The 19,248-nt window shown below is 39.4% G+C and overlaps 1 protein-coding gene across 4 annotated transcripts in view; it reads left to right on the forward strand.

Moving 5' to 3' along the window:
* PIBF1 (progesterone immunomodulatory binding factor 1) overlaps positions 1-19,248 on the forward strand; it is a 251,953-nt gene that overhangs the window by 214,686 nt on the left and 18,019 nt on the right. For all 4 annotated transcript variants that reach the window (XM_047756196.1, XM_047756197.1, XM_047756198.1 and 1 more), the window contains one exon: positions 16,575-16,748. In XM_047756196.1, the coding sequence (XP_047612152.1) occupies positions 16,575-16,748 (174 nt within the window). The remainder of the gene's footprint in view (positions 1-16,574; positions 16,749-19,248) is intronic.

The following is a 19,248-nucleotide window of genomic DNA, read 5'->3' on the forward strand; positions in this document are numbered from 1 at the left end:
AACTTTTTTTTTTTTTTTGTCTTTTTAAGGCGAACCCACGGCATATAAAGGTTCCCAGGCCAGGGGTCGAATCAGAGCTGCTGCCGTTGGCCTATGCCACAGCCATAGCAACACCAGATCCAAGCTTTGTCTGCCACCTACACCACAGCTCACAGCAACGATGGATCCATAACCCTCTGAGTGAGCCCAGGGATCAAACTACATCCTCATGGATATTAGTCAGATTCATTTCTGCTAAGCCACGATGCGAATTCCAAACTGTCATGTTTATAATAGTACCATTCTGGAGTTCCCGTCATGGCTCAGTGGTGAACAGATCTGACTAGGAACCATGAGGCTGCAGGTTCGATCCCTGGCCTTGCTCAGTGGGTTAAGGATCCGGCATTGCCGTGAGCTGTGGTGTAGGTTGAAGACGCGCCTGGGATCCCACGTTGCTGTGGCTCTGGTGTAGGCTGGCGGCTACAGCTCCAATTAGACCCCTAGCCTGGGAACCTCCTTATGCCACAGGTACGGCCCTAGAAAAGACAAAGTGACAAATACAAAATTAAAAAATTAGAAATATAATGGTACCATTCTGTGTAGTTTTTCTGTAGCAACTTATACTCAGCATGCTCAATGTAAACATGGAGAAGGTGGGTAGCAGGGATGATTCAGAAGGACATATATGTACACATACACGTGTTCAGCGCTCTTAGTAAATCATCAGGCTAGAATTACCCTTATATTCCTTACATCACCTGTATTTTGAAATGGTGTGGAAAAAGCCAGCAGTCAGACAGACAAGATAGTTCTGCTACTTAATAGCTGTGGATTCTTGGGACAATAATTTAACCCCTCTAAACTCAGTTTTCTCCTGTAGAAATATAGGTAATGTCTACTTTGCAGGGTTGTATGAGAATTGGACAAGGTAGTACATTTCCTGGTACGTGACAGTAACTCAGGGAATGTAGGTCTGTTCCCTCTTCTTCCTCCTTTCCAAGAGTCCGTTCAGGGGTCGTCTATTTTTTGAAGCCCTCCACAACTCAATAAAGAAAAACTTATCCTCTTTTCTACTTCTTTTCCCATAACTTTAAAAATATTTGTGCATTTTGTATATGATGCCAATCATGTGCCTAGTTTTTCTTTGTATATTAGCCTTTAGCACACTATTACCATATAGTAAGTGTTCAATTGAATGTTTGTTAAATTAACTGTAATTTTTTTTTCCAGTCTTCAATAATTTCACTAGAAGCTGTCAGAATAGTCAATAGAAAGCTTTAGAAATTAGCCTTTAGGAGTTCCCGTCATGGCTCAGCGGTAACAAACTGGACTAGTATCCATGAGGACGTGGGTTCGAGGATGTGGATTTAAAGGATCCAGCGTTGCCATGAGCTGTGGTGTAGCTCACAGACGTGGCTCGGATCCCACGTTGCTGTGGCTGTGGTGTAGGCTGGTGACTGCAGCTCCAATTCAACCCCTAGCCTGGGAACCTCCATATGCTGCAGGTGGGGCTCTTAAAAAAAAAAAAAAAGAAAAAAGAAATTCGCCTTTAATATATCCACATCATCTCCCCTCGAAAAATAAAATTCAGGAAATTTCCTGGTGGCTCAGTGAGTTCAGGATCCAGCATTGTCACTGCTGTGGTTCCAGTTGCTGTTGTGGCACAGGTTCCATCCCTGGCCCTGGAATTTCTGCATCCTGCAGGCGTGGCCACCAAAAAATAAATTAATTAAATAAAATTCATTCTAACTGATGTCATTTTAGTTGAAAAAGAGCAGAGGCTCTCCTGCACCCAAGGACAATTTCAGAGAACTTTCTAAGAGTGGTTAGTAAGAAATCATATCTGGGAGTTCCCGTCGTGGCTCAGTGGTTAATGAATCCGACTAGGAACCATGAGGTTGCAGAGTTCAATCCCTGGCCTTGCTCAGTCGGTTAAGGATCCAGCGTTGTCGTGGGCTGTGGTGTAGGTGGCAGACGCAGCTCGGATCCCACTTTGCTGTGGCTCTGGCGTAGGCCAGTGGCTACAGCTCCGATTCGACCCCTAGCCTGGGAACTTCCATATGCACGGGAGCGGCCCAAGAAATAGCAAAAAGACAAAAACAAAAAAGAAATCATATCTGAAATGTTTGTCTAGAATCAGGCTTCTCTGTTTCAGGACATGGAAACTGTAGCCACAGCCACCCCTACAGGTATCAAGCCTCTAAGAAATAATATATATTTGTGAAATAGAAGATATCTGTTTCTAAGACCTAGGATTCTTCTACTCTTGTACTCAGTGCTTCTGCCAGTAATGACTCTCAAAGTGCACAAGCATTTCAGCTAATGTTTAACCAGATTTTACCAACCACTTCTTACTAAGTGCCTAGAATGTGCCAGGCTCACACTTGCCTGAATGTTGAACGAAGCCCCATTATTCCAAATAACTTGCCTCTCAGTGCGGTGTATGTCACTTAACAAAAAGAAAACAAACCCTGCAGTTAGCCAGGTTTCTGAAAAGTGAAGTCACAGTATAATTATCATTCTTTTATGGTATGTTTATGTTCCAGGACTCTAACTCCTATGTTCTCTGTGATTTCTCGGAAAGTTTCAGGACGATTCAGCATCACAAGTGCCCCTTAGGCAATCTACCTCATAAAGGGTTCGAACAAATTACATACTTCTATATGTGTGTCATTCTTTTTGGTTCATACTTAACTCTTTTGAAATTTTCTTAAGAATACCTTTTTACATGTTTTTCTCATACACCTATGTAGTTAAATTTTACTGTCAGTACAGTCAGCATGACTAAAAAAAATACTTTGTGGGTCAGTTAATTTTTCTTTCAATGAAGATGTAATCATTTCTCAGAGTCATTTCTCCTCATAGTGGTGCTCTTCAAGTTCAAATTTGGTTTTGATTTCCTGGATGTAAATGAATATTTCAAAGACATTTATTACAGTGGAAACCTAAAACATGTACAGTGTAAATCATATTTTCCCTATACAGTTTTAGAATGTTTATTTCTTTCCGTATAAGGGTATGTGAATTTAGGTCTGAGGAAATTCAGGGAGTGAAATATTGCAAAAAATACTCATTGCAAATATTGAATGTAAGTGTACTTTAACTGACAAAACTAAACTTACTATATACAAGTAATAATAATATCTTGAGTTTTCATAACGTCTTCCAACCAAAATGTTTTAAACATTTTCAGCTCAATCATGTTATACTTCCATACTTAGGGATTAATTAGATGTTACTTTCAACCAAGTATATCTGGGAGTAAGGAATCAGAAAAAGGAAAAGGTTTTGTTGCTGTTATTTTTTTTTTTTAATTTTTTATTTGGCCATGCCCATGGCATGTGGAAATTCCTGGGGCGAGGGGTCGAACTCATGGCGCAGCAGTGACCTGAGCTGCTTACATTGACAATGTTGATTTCCTTAACCTGTTGTACCACAAGGGAACTCCAGGAAAAGTTTTAAATTATCCCTCCATACTAACAAAGGTGGCCTTTTGTTTATGCCCTCTGGAATCTGAGAGGGCATTAGGCTTTTCCCCAAAATAGGCACTTTTCAGTTAATGAGAATGTTTAATATTTATATAATACATGTTATTGTACTTAAGTGTAACGAGAGCTCTGTAATGGTCTTATGCTCATTTGACAGAAGCAGCAACTGAATCTCGGTTGCCCATTCCATTCTCTCTTCACTTTTGAATTGCGTAAAAGGCACACATTTTTTTTAGATTAAACTCTGTGAACCTCTGTGTTTTGTGGATTTGTACAAAACTTAGTAGAACTAGCTAGATCAGATTGTTTTGATTTTCATAAGTATTTTGGCTTCTTATCTTTTCATCATCAACTTTAAAATTACAGAAATCTCTGCTGTATCCTGCAAGTAGCATTCTGTCGTGTGTGAAGCATTATATCTCGTCATAAAAACATTTTATCTGTGCATACATGCACTTTTAACTTTTTTTTTCACATCACATTTTCACATCTATTATATATTGTATAGACCTCCCATTTCCTGGTTATTGGTTGTTTTATGTAAAGGATGAAATGTGTATTTTTCCCACATTTTAGAAGTTTGGTATGTTTTAAGTAGTGGGTACACCTCTCTGACCTTTTTTTTTTTTTTTTTTATCAGTAAGGAACAAGTAAATATCTTGCTGTCATGTCTAACCCTGTGTTTTTATGACTCTCGTAGAATAGTAGCAGTTTATAACAAACTAAGGATATAAGGAAATACACAAACCAAACAGCAAAGCTGTTCAAATAAGTCTCCAGAAATATGTGGGGGCCAGGAAAGAACATTCACAATGATATGAGATGATTATGGTCTTAATGGGCAGTACTTTCATTTAAATTTACCAAATCTGTATCACATATTTAGGAGCTAACATTGAGCGAATACAACACAGAGAAAGCATGGGCACTGGAGTCAATCACCCGCCTGTTACGCTTAGCAGGGCTCAGAGTGGAGACAAGAATGTGGAGTCTGAAATTGATGGAAATCCACAATAGGCATCAGAAGCTAATCAGATTATACTGAAATCGTACAGGCCAGAAACCAGACAGCTACTCAATGAATACTGGTGTCGAAGGGAAAGCCAGGCACCATCACGACATGAATGGCGGGAGGCAAAGCAGTTACAAGCCCAGGGTGCTCTTCAGTAATCAGCTGAAAGGGTCTGTGCAAACCAACCAGAACAGAACAGATCAAGGAGCCCACGCTTCTGTTTTAAGTCAACAATGGCAGTTCTCAGGGGCCTACTTCAGTGCCTGAATACTAGCTTCCTCTACCTGCATCACGGTTGAGGATGACCTTAAGATTACATCCAAGTTCAGGAAAGGCGATTAGTTACATCCCCTAGGCTATGGCAGCACAGCTGTCTCTCCTTCGTGTAAACACGAGCTCTGGCTGAGCTTTCAGTGGTAGATAGGGTATGACTTCAAAAATGTTTGTCATCTGAAATGCATCTGAATAAGGAGCAGATAAGCCTGTTCCCCTCTGCTCTGGCCAGGACTTCTTTCTCTATTCTGTTCTAGGCCTAAATTTTTGAATACTAGGAGATAATCAGAGAAAAAATAATCAAGATGATAAGAGAATTCTTTTCAGTCATAAGAGAGAGGAATGAACTGGGGGTGTTTAGAGAAGAAAAGATGCAGAGAGATAAAAGAAATTCAAAGTAGGCCATGTGTAAGAGGCAGAAATAGGCTTGTGATACAGCTCTCCAAAGGCTGGAATTAAAACCTAAGGGTAGACACTATATAGAGACAGGATTTATTTGTTTGGTTTTGTTGTTATTGTTGTTTTGTTTTGTTTTGTATGGCGGTTAGGTTAAATAACTTGACGGTCCCTTCCAAAGCCTGAAATTTGGGCTGACAAAGGCCTTGATAGAAGGCGTCTGCATTATTGTGTAAATAATGACAGCTTTGAATCCACTTGAATCCTCACTTCACTTCTTATTAGCTAATGAACTTGACTACATATCTTAAAATCTTCTAAACCTCAGTTTCCTTATCTTAAAAATCAAAGTAATGTCTAACTCTTGGTATTTAGAAGAGAATTAAATTTTTATGTAAGATACTTCGTACCAAGCCCAGCACATAGTAAATACAAAGTGAATGTTAAGTTGCCATACAAAACCTGTTTTGTCTGTTGTTTACCGTGTAGTGGCATTAACATTCAAGGTATGTTTTAATTTCTTCAAAAACCATTTGTTTCTCTGAGGATGCAGGCTCAATCCCTGGCCTCACTCAGTGGTTAAGGCAACCTGCAGCATAGGTCGCAGATGTGGCTCAGACCTAGTGTTCCCTTGGCTGTGGCATAGGCTGTGACTATGGCTCCAATTCAGCCCCTAGCCTGGGAACTTCCATACGCCGCAGGTGCAGCCGTAAAAAAAAAAAAATCTGTTAAAAGTTTGCTTTGATAATAATTGAAATTCTTACCTAGCACTTACAGTATCTAATAGATGACTTTGAAATAAGTTGATACTTTCTTTTAAACTATTGTATTAGATATGATAATGATGTTTTGGGTTTGTTTGGTGTTTTTTCAACCTTTATCTGTTAAAAATCTCTACTGAAGTATTTACAAGTGACTGATCTAAGGTCTGAAATCTGCTTTAGAATATTTCAAAATACCTGGAAAGGAAATAGATAAAACAATGTTGACAAAACATTATGGCAGTTTCTTAGATGATTAGACATAAGAGTTACCATAGGGCCCAGGAATCCCACACTGGGTTTATACTCAAGAGAAATGAAAACGTGTCCACACAAAAACTTGTACATGAATGTTAGAGGTTAGCAGCATTATTCACAAGAGCCCAAAGATGTAAACAACCCAAACGTCCCCCAGCCGATGAATACATGAGCAAAATGTATTACGGCCATACAATGGAATATTATTCAGTCATAAAATAAAACGAGGAGTTCCCATCGTGGCTCAATAGAAATGAATCTGACTAGCATCCATGAGGACACACGTTCGATCCCTGGCCTCGCTAAGTGGGTTAAAGATCCGGTGTTGCTGTGAGTTGTAGTGTAGGTCGCAGACATGGCTCAGATCCTGCTGTGGCTGTGGTGTAGGCCGGCGGCTACAGCTCCATTTTGACCCCTTAGTCTGGGAACCTCCATATGCCGATAGCGCAGCCCTAAAAAGACCAAAAAAATAAAAAAGTAGTACGAAGTACTGATGTGTTTATAATATCAATGCACCTTAAAAACACTATACTGACAAAAGAAGCTAGTAGCAAAAGAACTACATATTAGATTGATTCCACTCATTTGAAACATCTTAGAACAGAAATCTGCAGAAACAGAAAGTAGATTAGGGAGGGGTTGCTTAGGCTGGGGAATTGAGGACAAGATGGGATGGAAAAGTGATTCCTAAAAGAATTAGCGTTTCTTTTTGAGGTGATAAAAGAGTTTTTAAATTGTATACTTTAAATGGATGACTATATGGTATGTGGATTTTATCTCAATAAGACTTTAATAAGACAATATTGGTGGAGTTCTCTGGTGGCCTAGCAGGTTAAGGATCTGGAGTGGTCAGTGCTGTGGTGCAGGTTCAGTCCCTGGCCCAGGAACTTCCAAATGCTGTGAGTGCAACCAAAAAGGGAAAAAAAGACAATATTGGACAAATGTTGGTAATTGTTAACATTGGGCAATAGAAGCTGTGCCATGCTCTCTTCTCTATTATCTTTGAAATTTTCCATAATAAAAATTGTTTAAAGACTCTTAGATGAAGTTTAAACATTATACACACACACACACACACACACACACACACAAGCACCCTTGGTTTAAAATAAGGTTGGTTTCTATCTTGTGTTAGCTCAGGTAGGAAAGATGCACACTGTTATTATTATTATTTTTTTCTTTTTTAGGGCCACACCTGGGGCATATAGAGGTTCCCAGGCTAGCAGCTGAATCATAGCTACAGCTGCTGGAATATGCCACAGCCATAGCAACACGGGATCCAAGCCATGTCTGTGCCTACATCACGGCTCATGGCACCGCCGGATCCTTAACCCACTGGGCGAGGCCAAGGATCAAACCTGCATCCTCATGGATGCTAGTCCAATTCGTTTCCACTGAGCCTCGACAGGAACTCCCACATTGTTATTCTTATATTTCTTTTTCATTTTTATTTTTTGGCTATACCTACAGCATACAGAAGTTCCAGGGCCAGGGATCGGACCCGCACCACGGCAGTAACCCAAGCTGCAGCAGTGAGAACACAACTCTGGATCCTTAACCTACTGAGCCTCCAAGGAACTCCTGTTATTCTGTTATTTTATAAAAGCACTTACGGTTACCCTCCAGTGGAGCACATAGTTTGCATTATACTTATGAGAGCTATTTTCATCAAGAAATGCCATCTATGTGTCCCCTTGCCAACATCTTTGCAGAGTTTACAAGTTTCAGCAATTTATTGGCATCAGCTATGCAATACTGTTAAACAGCTGCTCTGCAGTTGAGCTGCTTTCATATGTCACTACTCTATGCAAATGGATTATATTAAATGGCCAAGATATGTGCTTTTGGATTCAAGAGAGCAATTTATCTCTTTTATAGATGTTGTTTGTACAATAACAGGCATCATCTTCATCATCATCCTCTGGAAGTTCCATAAGGACGGCCTTGTCCTTAACTCTTCCATTTAGAAGAGTGTTACAATGCCACGTGGCTTTTATTGTTTTTATTTTTGTTTTATTTTAAGTTGCGATTGTATCGTCAGGTGAAGTTCTACATTTGTAAATTTTAATTACCAGTTCCTTATTCTTGAAGTTACTGTAACTTTTGTATGGATTTGATATACTACAATTATAGGATAAATACTGTTAGCTTTTTGAAAAGCACTGTAAAAGTATCTCAGAAAAATGAATATTGCTATAAATAAGATTGTTATAGAATAGTATTTAAAGGTCTCAAACAACTAGTGAAAGGAAAAGAGAACTGAGGCATGGCACTTTGGCAGTATTTTAATTTTACAGCGAACAAGTAATGCTCCTATAATTTTCAAAAGCAGGAATTTAAAAAATTTTTTGACAAATGGCTTTCAGAATTAACAGAGCACTTGCCAGGAATAGACTAGAACTGCCAAAATGAAGAAGCACCAGATTAGAACCCTCCAATTTTGTCATTTTGGACAAGAGAACCCAACTTCCCGCCAGAGGACCCCAGAGTAAAGCCTGCTTGACAGATTTTCATGTCCATGGATCGTACTCAACCGTCTCATTCAGATGAATGACCCATAGCAGGAGAAAGAAAACGTTTAATCTGTTCCTTCATTCATAAATTGGAACACACAACCGAAGGCCGTCGAAGAAGAAAATTAATGGCACAAAAGGGAGAAATCATAATAAACAGAGAAACTGACTCTCTTCTCCAGAGAAAACAAAAATTTCTGTAGCAGAAAAAAACTTACAAGTCCGGTAATTAGTTTCTTCAGAAAGATTTTGGGAAAGAAGTATTTACCAAAAAATAAGCAGTATACCAGAAATGTTTCTGACATTTTCAAAAATTGCTAAAACCAAAATCCTGAAGTTATTATAAGTAAGTAAAAATGCCAGTAGGAGGATGTGAGAGAAAGTCAGTGAACTCTCCCAAAACTACTATCAAAGTTCTGAAGGAAAGTACAATACTTTACTACAGGACCCTCTCTCATAAAATTATTAGATTGTTTGCCATCAGATGACAAAAAGAGATGCAAGAAGTAATGCAACTTGCCAAGATATGCAATAAAATGAAATTGCATAACAGCAACTATGCATCATTTTTAAAATCAGTCAGTATAAAACTGATCCCAGCAAACAGTATGATTAAGAAGCTAGATAATCTTAGATAATATGGGAAAGATATATTATTTCCATCAATGAGTGGGAAAAAAGGAACTCAAGTAGAAGGGGGAAAACTTCTATAAGAAAGTCAAGGTCCAAGTAGGAACCTAACTAAATGACATGATTTTGAGCAATAGATAATGTAAGAAATAGAATCCGGATGAACTTGATACCCGAAACATTTTCCTTTGAACATCGGAGGTTCCTTTTCCGTGGACCTAATCACACTCTGCTCTGCAGTTAACAGTGTTTATAAATCATTACACCATAGTACAAACAAACCTACTGGCCAATCAGAAAAGGACAGAAAACAGAAGAAAACAGAATCAAAAGCTAGAGAAATGAAATGCAAAAGTCAAGTTTCAACAATAAGACCAGAATCTTAAATAGGAGATGGAGCCAGAAACCAGGAGGCAGACAAGAAAACATGTTAAGAACCAAATCAGGATAAGACCAAGCCAGATTTCAAGATGACTTAATTTTACCAAAGGATCTCATTTTGTAGTGACAAGTTTTTCTGGTTCTTACATGTTATGTTGGTTTATTTATTTTTGCTTGTTTTTTCAGTTTATGAATTGAGATTTTGTGAATCACCATTTCATTATAATAGTAACTCCAAGTAGGGCAGGACAATTTATGCCAACATGTAGGTAAAAGAAATATTAAAATATTTTCAGAGTAAGGAAGACTCAATATTGTAGAAGTCAGTTATTTTTTTTTTTTAATTCCTACCCTTACCAGGAGACCATAGCCAAAAAAAAAAAATCCCTTAACTATTAAACATTAAAACAGTGTGATATGGATGCATGAATAGATAGACCATTGGAATGGAGTTTAAAAGTCCAGAAATAAATCATGTGCTTAAGGAAGGTGATATAGTATCTCAAATCAGTGAGGGAAAAAAAAAAAAATGTCTCTTTCGTAGTACACAATGTTGTTACTATGGAATAGCCTTGGGGGAAAGATGTTGAATCCATACTTTTTACCATAAGCCAGGCTAAACTTCAAACAAATCAAAGATCTAAATGTTTGAAAAAGTAAAGAAAAAGAAACCATGAAAGTAACTTGAGGAAAATGGAAGAAACAAACATGGCAAGGCCATAAAATTAATGACTGCATATTCAGATACATAAGAACCAGAAAGTTCTTCATAGCAAAGAAAACAGTAAAAAGCATAAGCAAACTCGAAAGGGAAGGAAACCCGCTGCTCATGTTACACACAGGAGCTAATGTCTCTAATATTTGAAGAGCTCCTCAAGGGAGTTCCCTGGTGACACAGCAGGTTAAGGACCAAGCATTGACACTGCTCTGATATAAGTTCTATCCCTAGTCTGGGAACTTCCACATGATGAGGGCATGGCAAAAAAAAAAAAGAGAGAGAGAGAGAGAGCTCAAAATATGAAAGAAAATGACCAGTCACCCAGTGGAAAAATGAGCCAAGGGTAACAACAGAAAGGAGAATACCTTTAAATACATGAAAATCTGCTCACCCTCACAGTAAGAGAATGCAAAATAAATGTACCCAAACATTTATCCAACTGGTAAAAATCCAAAAAGTTAACGCAAACATACGTTTTATCAATTAGGAAACTGAAGCTCATTGAACCAGAATAGATTAAGTTTACACACTTAATAATAGGGTCAGAAATAGATGTGTCTTTGGCTTCTAACCCAGTACTGAAACATTTCTACTACCTGTTCTTGGCTTTCTGTGTGCTCAGACTATGACAGTACTGTGGATGCTATTTACTGTCGAAGTGGAGTTTTCTTTGTTCAGATTTACCATTGATATAAAGGGGTCATCTATATATTCAAACATAAATAAAACTGAACAAAATTGTTCTGCATGTTATTTTGGTATTCATTGTAGCTGTGTATTATCCTAATAGGAATTTTACAGAATTCCGTTGCTTTTTTTCTTTTTTTTTTTTTGTCTTTTGTCTTTTTAGGACCACACCCGTGGCATGTGGAGGTTCCCAGGCTAGCGGTTGAATCGGAGCTGTAGCTGCTGGCCTACACCGCAGCTCACAGCAATACCAGATCCTTAACCCACTGAGTAAGGCCAGGAATCAAACCCACAACCTCATGGTTCCTAGTCGGGTTTGTTAACCACTGAGCCACGACAGGAACTCCAGAGTTCTGTTGCTTTTAAAGTGTTCATTACTTAGATTTCAGAAACCATGCTAACATTGTTTAATACTATCAAATAAACAAAAGTATTACTGTAACAACACTGTAAGTTGGGGTGATCCCAGTCTGAATAAAGCAGAAACCCATGAATTTCCCATCTGTCTCCTCACCAGCACCAGGGATGATTGGCCTCCTGTAACTGTTCCTATACCAGCAGCAAGTGAAGCCAAAGAGAAACAAAACTGGCGTTCCCATTGTGGCGCAGCGGAAACAAATCCTACTGGTATCCATGACGATGCTGGTTTGATCCCTGGCCTCACTCAGTGGGTCAGGGATCCAGCATTGCCATGAGCTGTGGTGTAGGTCACAGACGCAGCTGGGATCCCTGGCATAGGCTGGCAGCTAGAGGTCCGACAGGACCCTTAGCCTGGGAACCTCCATATGTCACAGGTGCAGCCTTAAAAAGAAAAAAAAAAAAAACCAACAACAATAACAAAACAAAACAGGGGGATCAGAAATATATGTGGCCCCCTCTTGGGCACTTAGGAGCCAAAGCCCTCTGCCTAGTAACCCCATACCTCCTTCCTTTTCTCCCTCCTCATCCTTGTCCCCACTTCCTCTCCCCCAGAAGGTCCGATCCCCTTGACGTTATTACCTGTAGAATAGTAGTAGGTTGTGTTGGAAGAAATTTTTTCCTATTATTTTATCTTCGTGCCAAAGTACACACGTTAGGGCTAGTAAAAAGAGGGTTTTTTTTTCACATAAATAGTGTTCCCTTAATAGGCTCAGAAATATCATCTCCCCTCTGCCTTCTAGTTATCGTGTGGAAAGTAGAACAGGAGCTGAAATCTACCATAATGCCAGGTATGTTTAACATTAAATCAGTGGTTTATACTTCACGATAGGGGCGCATATGATGAAGTAACATAATCTCAACACAACAAGAGTCCTCAAAGGGCTCAAATAAAAGTATATCAGATTGGCAGTGTCTGAAGGTATACACATCCTCATGTGTGTTGGCCAAACCAGCCCCAGTCCTTCGGGAAAGAGAAAGAGGATTCTGGCACCGTTTCTTCCAGCTTCTCTCTTGGCCCAGAGATTTATTAAGGCTCTGTGGCTTAAACTCAACTCTGTTTTAAAATACTCACTCAAGCTAGATGGTTCTAAATAGAACTAATGACAGCCAGAAAAAAAAAAAAAAAAGGCCTGTAGGAACTTGCTCTGACACAGAGCTGATGTCTATAAACAGATTAGTTGAAGGGAGCAGAACATCCTTCTATCGCTATAACTTCACGCGTCTTGGCATGAAAATGAAACAAAATAATAGGAAAAAAATTACCTCCCGACACAGCCTACCATGTTCTGCAGATAGTAAGGTAAAGGAGAGTTTAGTCTGTCCTCTCTCCATATACTTATTTTTGATTGAATCACTTGAACAGTTAATCATGAATATCCACTAGTTAGTGTTAGGTGCTGAAGACTATGGAGAAAAATAAAAGACTTGAAAGTGGGAAGGAGTGAAAATTTTGTGCTGAGTTCTTGAATTTCAGCATAATTAGTTCTTAGTTCAGATAACAACTGAAAAGCTAACTCAAGTTTCCATTTGTAAACAAATAGGGAATAATATAGGTTTTTTTTAATTGAAATATAGTTGATTCATAATGTTGCAGGTATATAGCAAAGTGATTCCGTTTTACATTCTTTTATATATTCTTTTTTTTTTCTTTCTATTTTAGGGCAGCACCTGCAGCACATGGAGGTTCCCAGGCTAGGGGTCGAATCAGAGGTGTAGCTGCCAGCCTATGCCACAGCCACAGCAACACCTTATCCTTAACCCACTGATCGAGGACAGGGATTGAATCCGCATCCTCATGGATCCTAGTCAAGTTTGTTAACCACTGAGCTGTAATGGGAACTCCCATTTTATATATATATTCTTAATTTTTTTTTTTTGGCTGCATTTGGAAGTTCCTGGCCAAGGATCGAATCCACACCACAGCAGTGATCCAAGCTGCTGTAGTAACAATACCAGATCCTTAACCCACTGCACCACAAGAGAATTCCATATATATTTTTTCAGATTATTTTTCACTGTAGTTTATTACAAGATATTGAATCTAGTTCCCTGTGCTATACAGTGGGTCTTTGTTGTTTATCTATTTTATATATAATAGTGTGATCTGTTCATCCCAAATTCCCAATTTATCACCCTCTTCCTTTCCTCTTTGGTGACCATAAGTTTTCTGTGTCTGTGAGTCTGGGACTAAGAGAGTTGAAGAAATCCTGAAGCTATATTATAGTTACTGTTTGAACTGCCAATCAATAAGCAAGAAAAAAAAGTTTGTACGCTTTTTCCCTTCCATCTTTCATATAAGACTTCAAAAGGAAATAGGACAGTTTGAGAGGTAGAAGAAAAAAAGTTAAGTGCCAAAATAATCTGCTTAACAAGCATGTGTAGATAAACTGGAGGGAGTAGCTTTGCCAGTGGTTCCCAGATTTGTCTGTTAGAATCACCTGGAGATCATTAAAAATTTTCAAAGCCAAGTCTCACAGTCTTTAGGTATGGGACAAGGCATCAATTGTTTTTGAAGCTCCTCAGGCTATTCCACTGTGTAGAAAAATTTGGGAACCACTAGATTACTGAATGATTTGGGGGTGTTTTTGTTTTTGTTTTTGTTTTGGCTGCACTCATAGCATGTGGAAGTTCCCGGGCCACAGACTGAACCTGCACAAAGCAGCAACCTGAGTCACTGCAGTGGCAATGCTAGATTCTTAACCCATTGCACCACGAGAGAACTCAGGGATGATTTTTTTTTTTTTTTGAAGTATATTTACTTCAATTAAATACAAATACAGGGAGTTCCTGTCAAGGCTCAGCAGTTGATGAACCTGACTATCCATGAGGATGAGAGTTCAATCCCTGGCCTCGCTCAGTGGGTTAAGGACCTGGTGTTGCCATGAGCTGTGGTGTAGGTCACAGATGCAGCTTGGATCCCGTGTTGATGTGGCTGTGGTGTAGGACAGCAGCTACAGCTCTGATTCAACCCCTAGCCTGGGAACCTATGTATGCTGAGGGTATGGACCTAAAAACAAACAAACAAAAAATACAAATTTACAATACTATGTTAGTTTCAGGTGTACGGCAAAGTGCTTCAGTTATAAATATTTTTTCAGTTTTTTTTTGTCTTTTTGCCTTTTCTTGGGCTGCTCTCGCGGCATATGGAGGTTCCCAGGCTAGGGGTCTAATCAGAGCTGTAGCCGCCGGCCTACGCCAGAGCCACAGCAACGCAGGATCCGAGCCGTGTCTGCAACCTACACCACAGCTCACGGCAACGCCGGATCGTTAACCCACTGAGCAAGGGCAGGGATCAAACCCGCAACCTCATGGTTCCTAGTCGGATGTCGGATTAGTTAACCACTGCGCCACGATGGGAACTCCTTTTTTTTTTTTGCAGATTATTTTTCACTGTAGGTTATTAAAAGATATTGAATATAGTTCTCTGTGCTATACAGTAAGTCCTTGTTGCTTATCCCTTTTTTACGTATAGTGGTTTGGATCTATTAATCTCATACTCCTAATTGATCCTTCCCCCCCGCTTAGCCCTTTGGAATGATGTATTTATCATTTATCATATTAAAAGTATTAATGACTATGAGATTCATATGCATCATTATTGCACATTAATTTTCACAGCTTTCCTCATTTATATATTTGCTTCAAATGTTTTTTCTACTTTAAGAATAAAAATAGGAGTTCCCATTATGGCACAGTGGGTTAAGAATATGACTGCAACAGATGGCCAGCAAACACGTGAAAAAATGCTCAGCATCACTGATTATAAGAGAAATGCAAATCAAAACTACCATGAGATACCACCTCACACCAGTCAGAATGGCCATCATTAATAAGTCCACAAATAACAAGTGCTGGAGGGGGTGTGGAGAAAAGGGAACCCTCCTGCACTGGAGTTGGTGGGAATGTCAACTGGTACAGCCACTATGGAGAACAGTTTGGAGGTACCTTAGAAATCTACACATAGAACTTCCATATGACCCCGCAATCCCACTCTTGGGCATATATCCAGACAAAACTCTACTTAAAAGAGACACATGCACCCCGCACGTTCATTGCAGTGCTATTCACAATAGCCAGGACATGGAAACAACCCAAATGTCCATCGACAGAGGATTGGATTCGGAAGAGGTGGTATATATACACAATGGAATACTACTCAGCCTTAAAAAAGAATGACATCATGCCATTTGCAGCAACATGAATGGAACTAGAGAATCTCATCCTGAGTGAAATGAGCCAGAAAGACAAAGACAAATACCATATGATATCACTTATAACTGGAATCTAATATCCAGCACAAATGAACATCTCCTCAGAAAAGAAAATCATGGACTTGGAGAAGAGACTTGTGGCTGCCTGATGAGAGGGGGAGGGAGTGGGAGGGATCGGGAGCTTGGGCTTATCAGACACAACTTAGAATAGATTTACAAGGAGATCCTGCTGAGTAGCATTGAGAACTTTGTCTAGATATTCATGTTGCAACAGAACAAAGGGTGGGGAAAAAAATGTAATTGTAATGTATACATGTAAGGGTAACTTGATCCCCTTGCTGTACAGTGGGAAAATTAAAAAAAAAAAATCCCATATAAGTTTTATTCATGACCTTTTTTCTGAAAAAATAAATTATCCATGTATCACTCAAAAAAAAAAAAAAAGAATATGACTGCAGCAGAGTTCCCACTGTGACACAACAGGATCAGAGCAGCTCTGGAGCCCTGGGGCACAGGTTCAGTCCCTAGCCCAGCACAGTGGGTTAAGGATCCAGTGTTGCGAAAGCTGTGGCATAGGCCACAGATGCAGCTCAGATTCAATCCCTGGCTGAGGAACTTCCATGTGGTACAGCCAAAAACAGTGGGGGGGGGGCGGGGGAGGGGATATGACTGCAGCAACTCAGGGTCACTTCAGAGGCAAAGGTTCAGTCCCTGGTACGGGAACTTTCAATGCCATGGGTATGAAAAAAGGATTTAAAAAAGGATGAAAATAAATGTTTTAACATCAATCATTATTAGCTTGCTAAAATCATACTTGCCATTTTGTTCTGTTTTAATGTATCAACAGGAATTGGCAGCAATGAAACAGATTCTCACAAATATGCGTAGTAAGCGGAAGGAGAACAAGTTACTTTTTACTAAAATGGAATCCAAAAATGTGACAGAAAATCAGAAATCAAAGACTTCGAATGTGCCTAGAGAACATGAAGACAATGTATTTATACCCAAACCAACAGTCTTTGTAAGTATAATAAAAATTAACCTAGAGTGTTAGTATCTCTGATTTTCCCTAAATATACTTTATTTCCCCTCACTCATGTTGGTTTTAAACTAACTTTAATAGTTTTATAAAAGGGCCTCAAGGAGTTCCCATCGTGACTCAGTGGTTAACAAATCCGACTAGGAACCATGAGGTTGCAGGTTCGATCCCTGGCCTTGCTCAGTGGGTTAAGGATCTGGCATTGCCATGAGCTGTGGTGTAGGTCGCAGATGAGGCTCGGATCCCGAGTTGCTGTGGCTCTGGCGTAGGACTGTGGCTACAGCTCCCATGAGACACCTAACCTGGGAACCTCCATATGCCGCAGGAAGCAGCCCTAGAAAAGGCAAAAATAAATAAATAAACAAACAAACAAATAAATAAAAGGGCCTCGAAAGATCTGTATCAGCCCCTTTTCTGAATGAATAAATATCTTAACAGCTGATAGTTGGGTTTTATATTTCTAGTTAATATATTGTACTTGCCCAGGAATTAACATTAATCTAGCACTTACCTCCCCCAGTCTCCAGGGACAAATTATAAATGAATTAGAGAGACAGTTTGTATCATTTTTAAATTTACATAAGAGTAAGGAGATGCAGAATATCATCTGCCCCCTCTTATTTGTAAAATAATAACTTTTGCTCTGAGTTTCTTTTAAAGTATAAAGCCAATCATATTATGTAATGTATTAAAATTATGTAATGATTACCTAAATGCGTTATTAGGTAAAAATGCATGTTCATAGAAATCAGTCAAAGAAAAAATTTGAAATTTTTGCATTAAAAGTAGAGAAAATAAATTAGGAAATATTTAATTAGAATTAAGAATAAAAAGACAACAGAAAAAAAATAGGAGCAAGCATATTAAATATTTCACTTTATTTCAACATGGTTTCCCCTCCGTGCCATAATTTCTCAGAAGAAACATGATTTTTACCATCAGAACAAAGACTTAAAACCAGAAAGATTTTCTATGCAATATTCTGATTCAGTGAGTCCCCAGTTAATTTTTTTAACTCCCTAGATGATTATAATAATCGGTCAAGTATGGGAACTTCTGATCTAAGCTGTTTCATTATACATTCAGAACATGCTACTCAAGAGCAGTGAGATGTGAGAGATTGCTTGGTGATTACATACTTCAGCCTCCTTTCTTTTGAAAAAATAACAGAGTTACAATCTGAATGAAATAAGGGATAATTACCCTAAGGATGTGTGTGGCAATCGAGACTGAGCTAACAGGATGGAGAAAACAGGAAGTCTAGATCAACCAGCTCGGGTACAAGGCAGCTCTGTGGATTTCCACAGCTGAGTCCATGGATCTTCTCCCCTAGTGATACATCAGCTTCTATTTCTTAGCATCTGCTCGCTTATGGTTTCCCTTTCCTCGTCAACTTGTGCCCACAGCCCCTTCTCTTGAGACATGTTTCTACGCATCCTTTCCCCAGTCTGCTCCCTTATAACCTCGCTCTCTCTGTATATTGCAAAAGCAAGACTCTAGTTGGCACAGCTCATCCTTGTTGGGAGATACCCCTTTGTGGCAAGACTTGGAAGGTTATTAGCCAGCCTAACTGAATGGCTGCCCTTACTAAGTGAGCAGACATCACATGGTACCAAAGAAAGCTAACTACTGGAGTTCCCATCATGGCTCAGTGGTTAAAGGATCTGATTAGGAACCATGAGGTTGCGGGTTCAATCCCTGCCCTTGCTCAGTGGGTCAAGGATCCAGCATTGCCGTGAGCTGTGGTGTAGGTTGCAGACGCGGCATGGATCCAGCGTTGCTATGGCTCTGACGTAGGCCGGTGGCTACGATTCGACCCCTAGCCTGGGAACCTCCATATGCCACAGGAGCGGCCCTAGAAAAGGCAAAAAGACAAAAGAAAAAAAAAGAAAGCTGACTATAGCTGTTTCTTCACAAGGACCACGGCTTGGCAAGTTTTCCTCAGAAAGTGGGCTAAGCTCATGGCAGACACTAGGATGTGTCTACATTCTAATCCCCAGGAAGAGAGTAGACTGAATGGTGGATGCTGTTGGGAAATGTAGGGTCAGATGAAAACCACAAGAGACAGGGGGATGGGGGGATGTGCTGGGGGTTTGTGTTGGAAATGCTGTAAAATTTGGTTGCATTGATCACTGTACAACTATAAATGTAATACAGTAATAAAAAATGCTATACTAAAAAAAAAAGAAAAGAAAGAAAGAAAACCACAAGATACAGTGAAATTCGAAAAGCCTGTCACACTCTCTGGCTTGCCTTTCTGACCCTTCTGTTCCAAGCAGTGATCTACTCCTTCTGACCCTGACCTCCTACTTTTCTGACTAGCTCGGTAACCTGATTCTGATACCCTGACATCCTGACTGTCACCAGGACATAAGTAACAGTAAAATTTCTCCAGTATGTTCAGATAAGGTTCTGCAATGAGACAAAATTAAGAAGATCTGAAATAGGGAGTACTGATTGGGTAGTTTTTATTTCCTTCTTT

The sequence above is a fragment of the Phacochoerus africanus genome, chromosome 13 (genome assembly GCF_016906955.1).
Source record: "Phacochoerus africanus isolate WHEZ1 chromosome 13, ROS_Pafr_v1, whole genome shotgun sequence".
Lineage (NCBI taxonomy): Eukaryota > Metazoa > Chordata > Mammalia > Artiodactyla > Suidae > Phacochoerus > Phacochoerus africanus.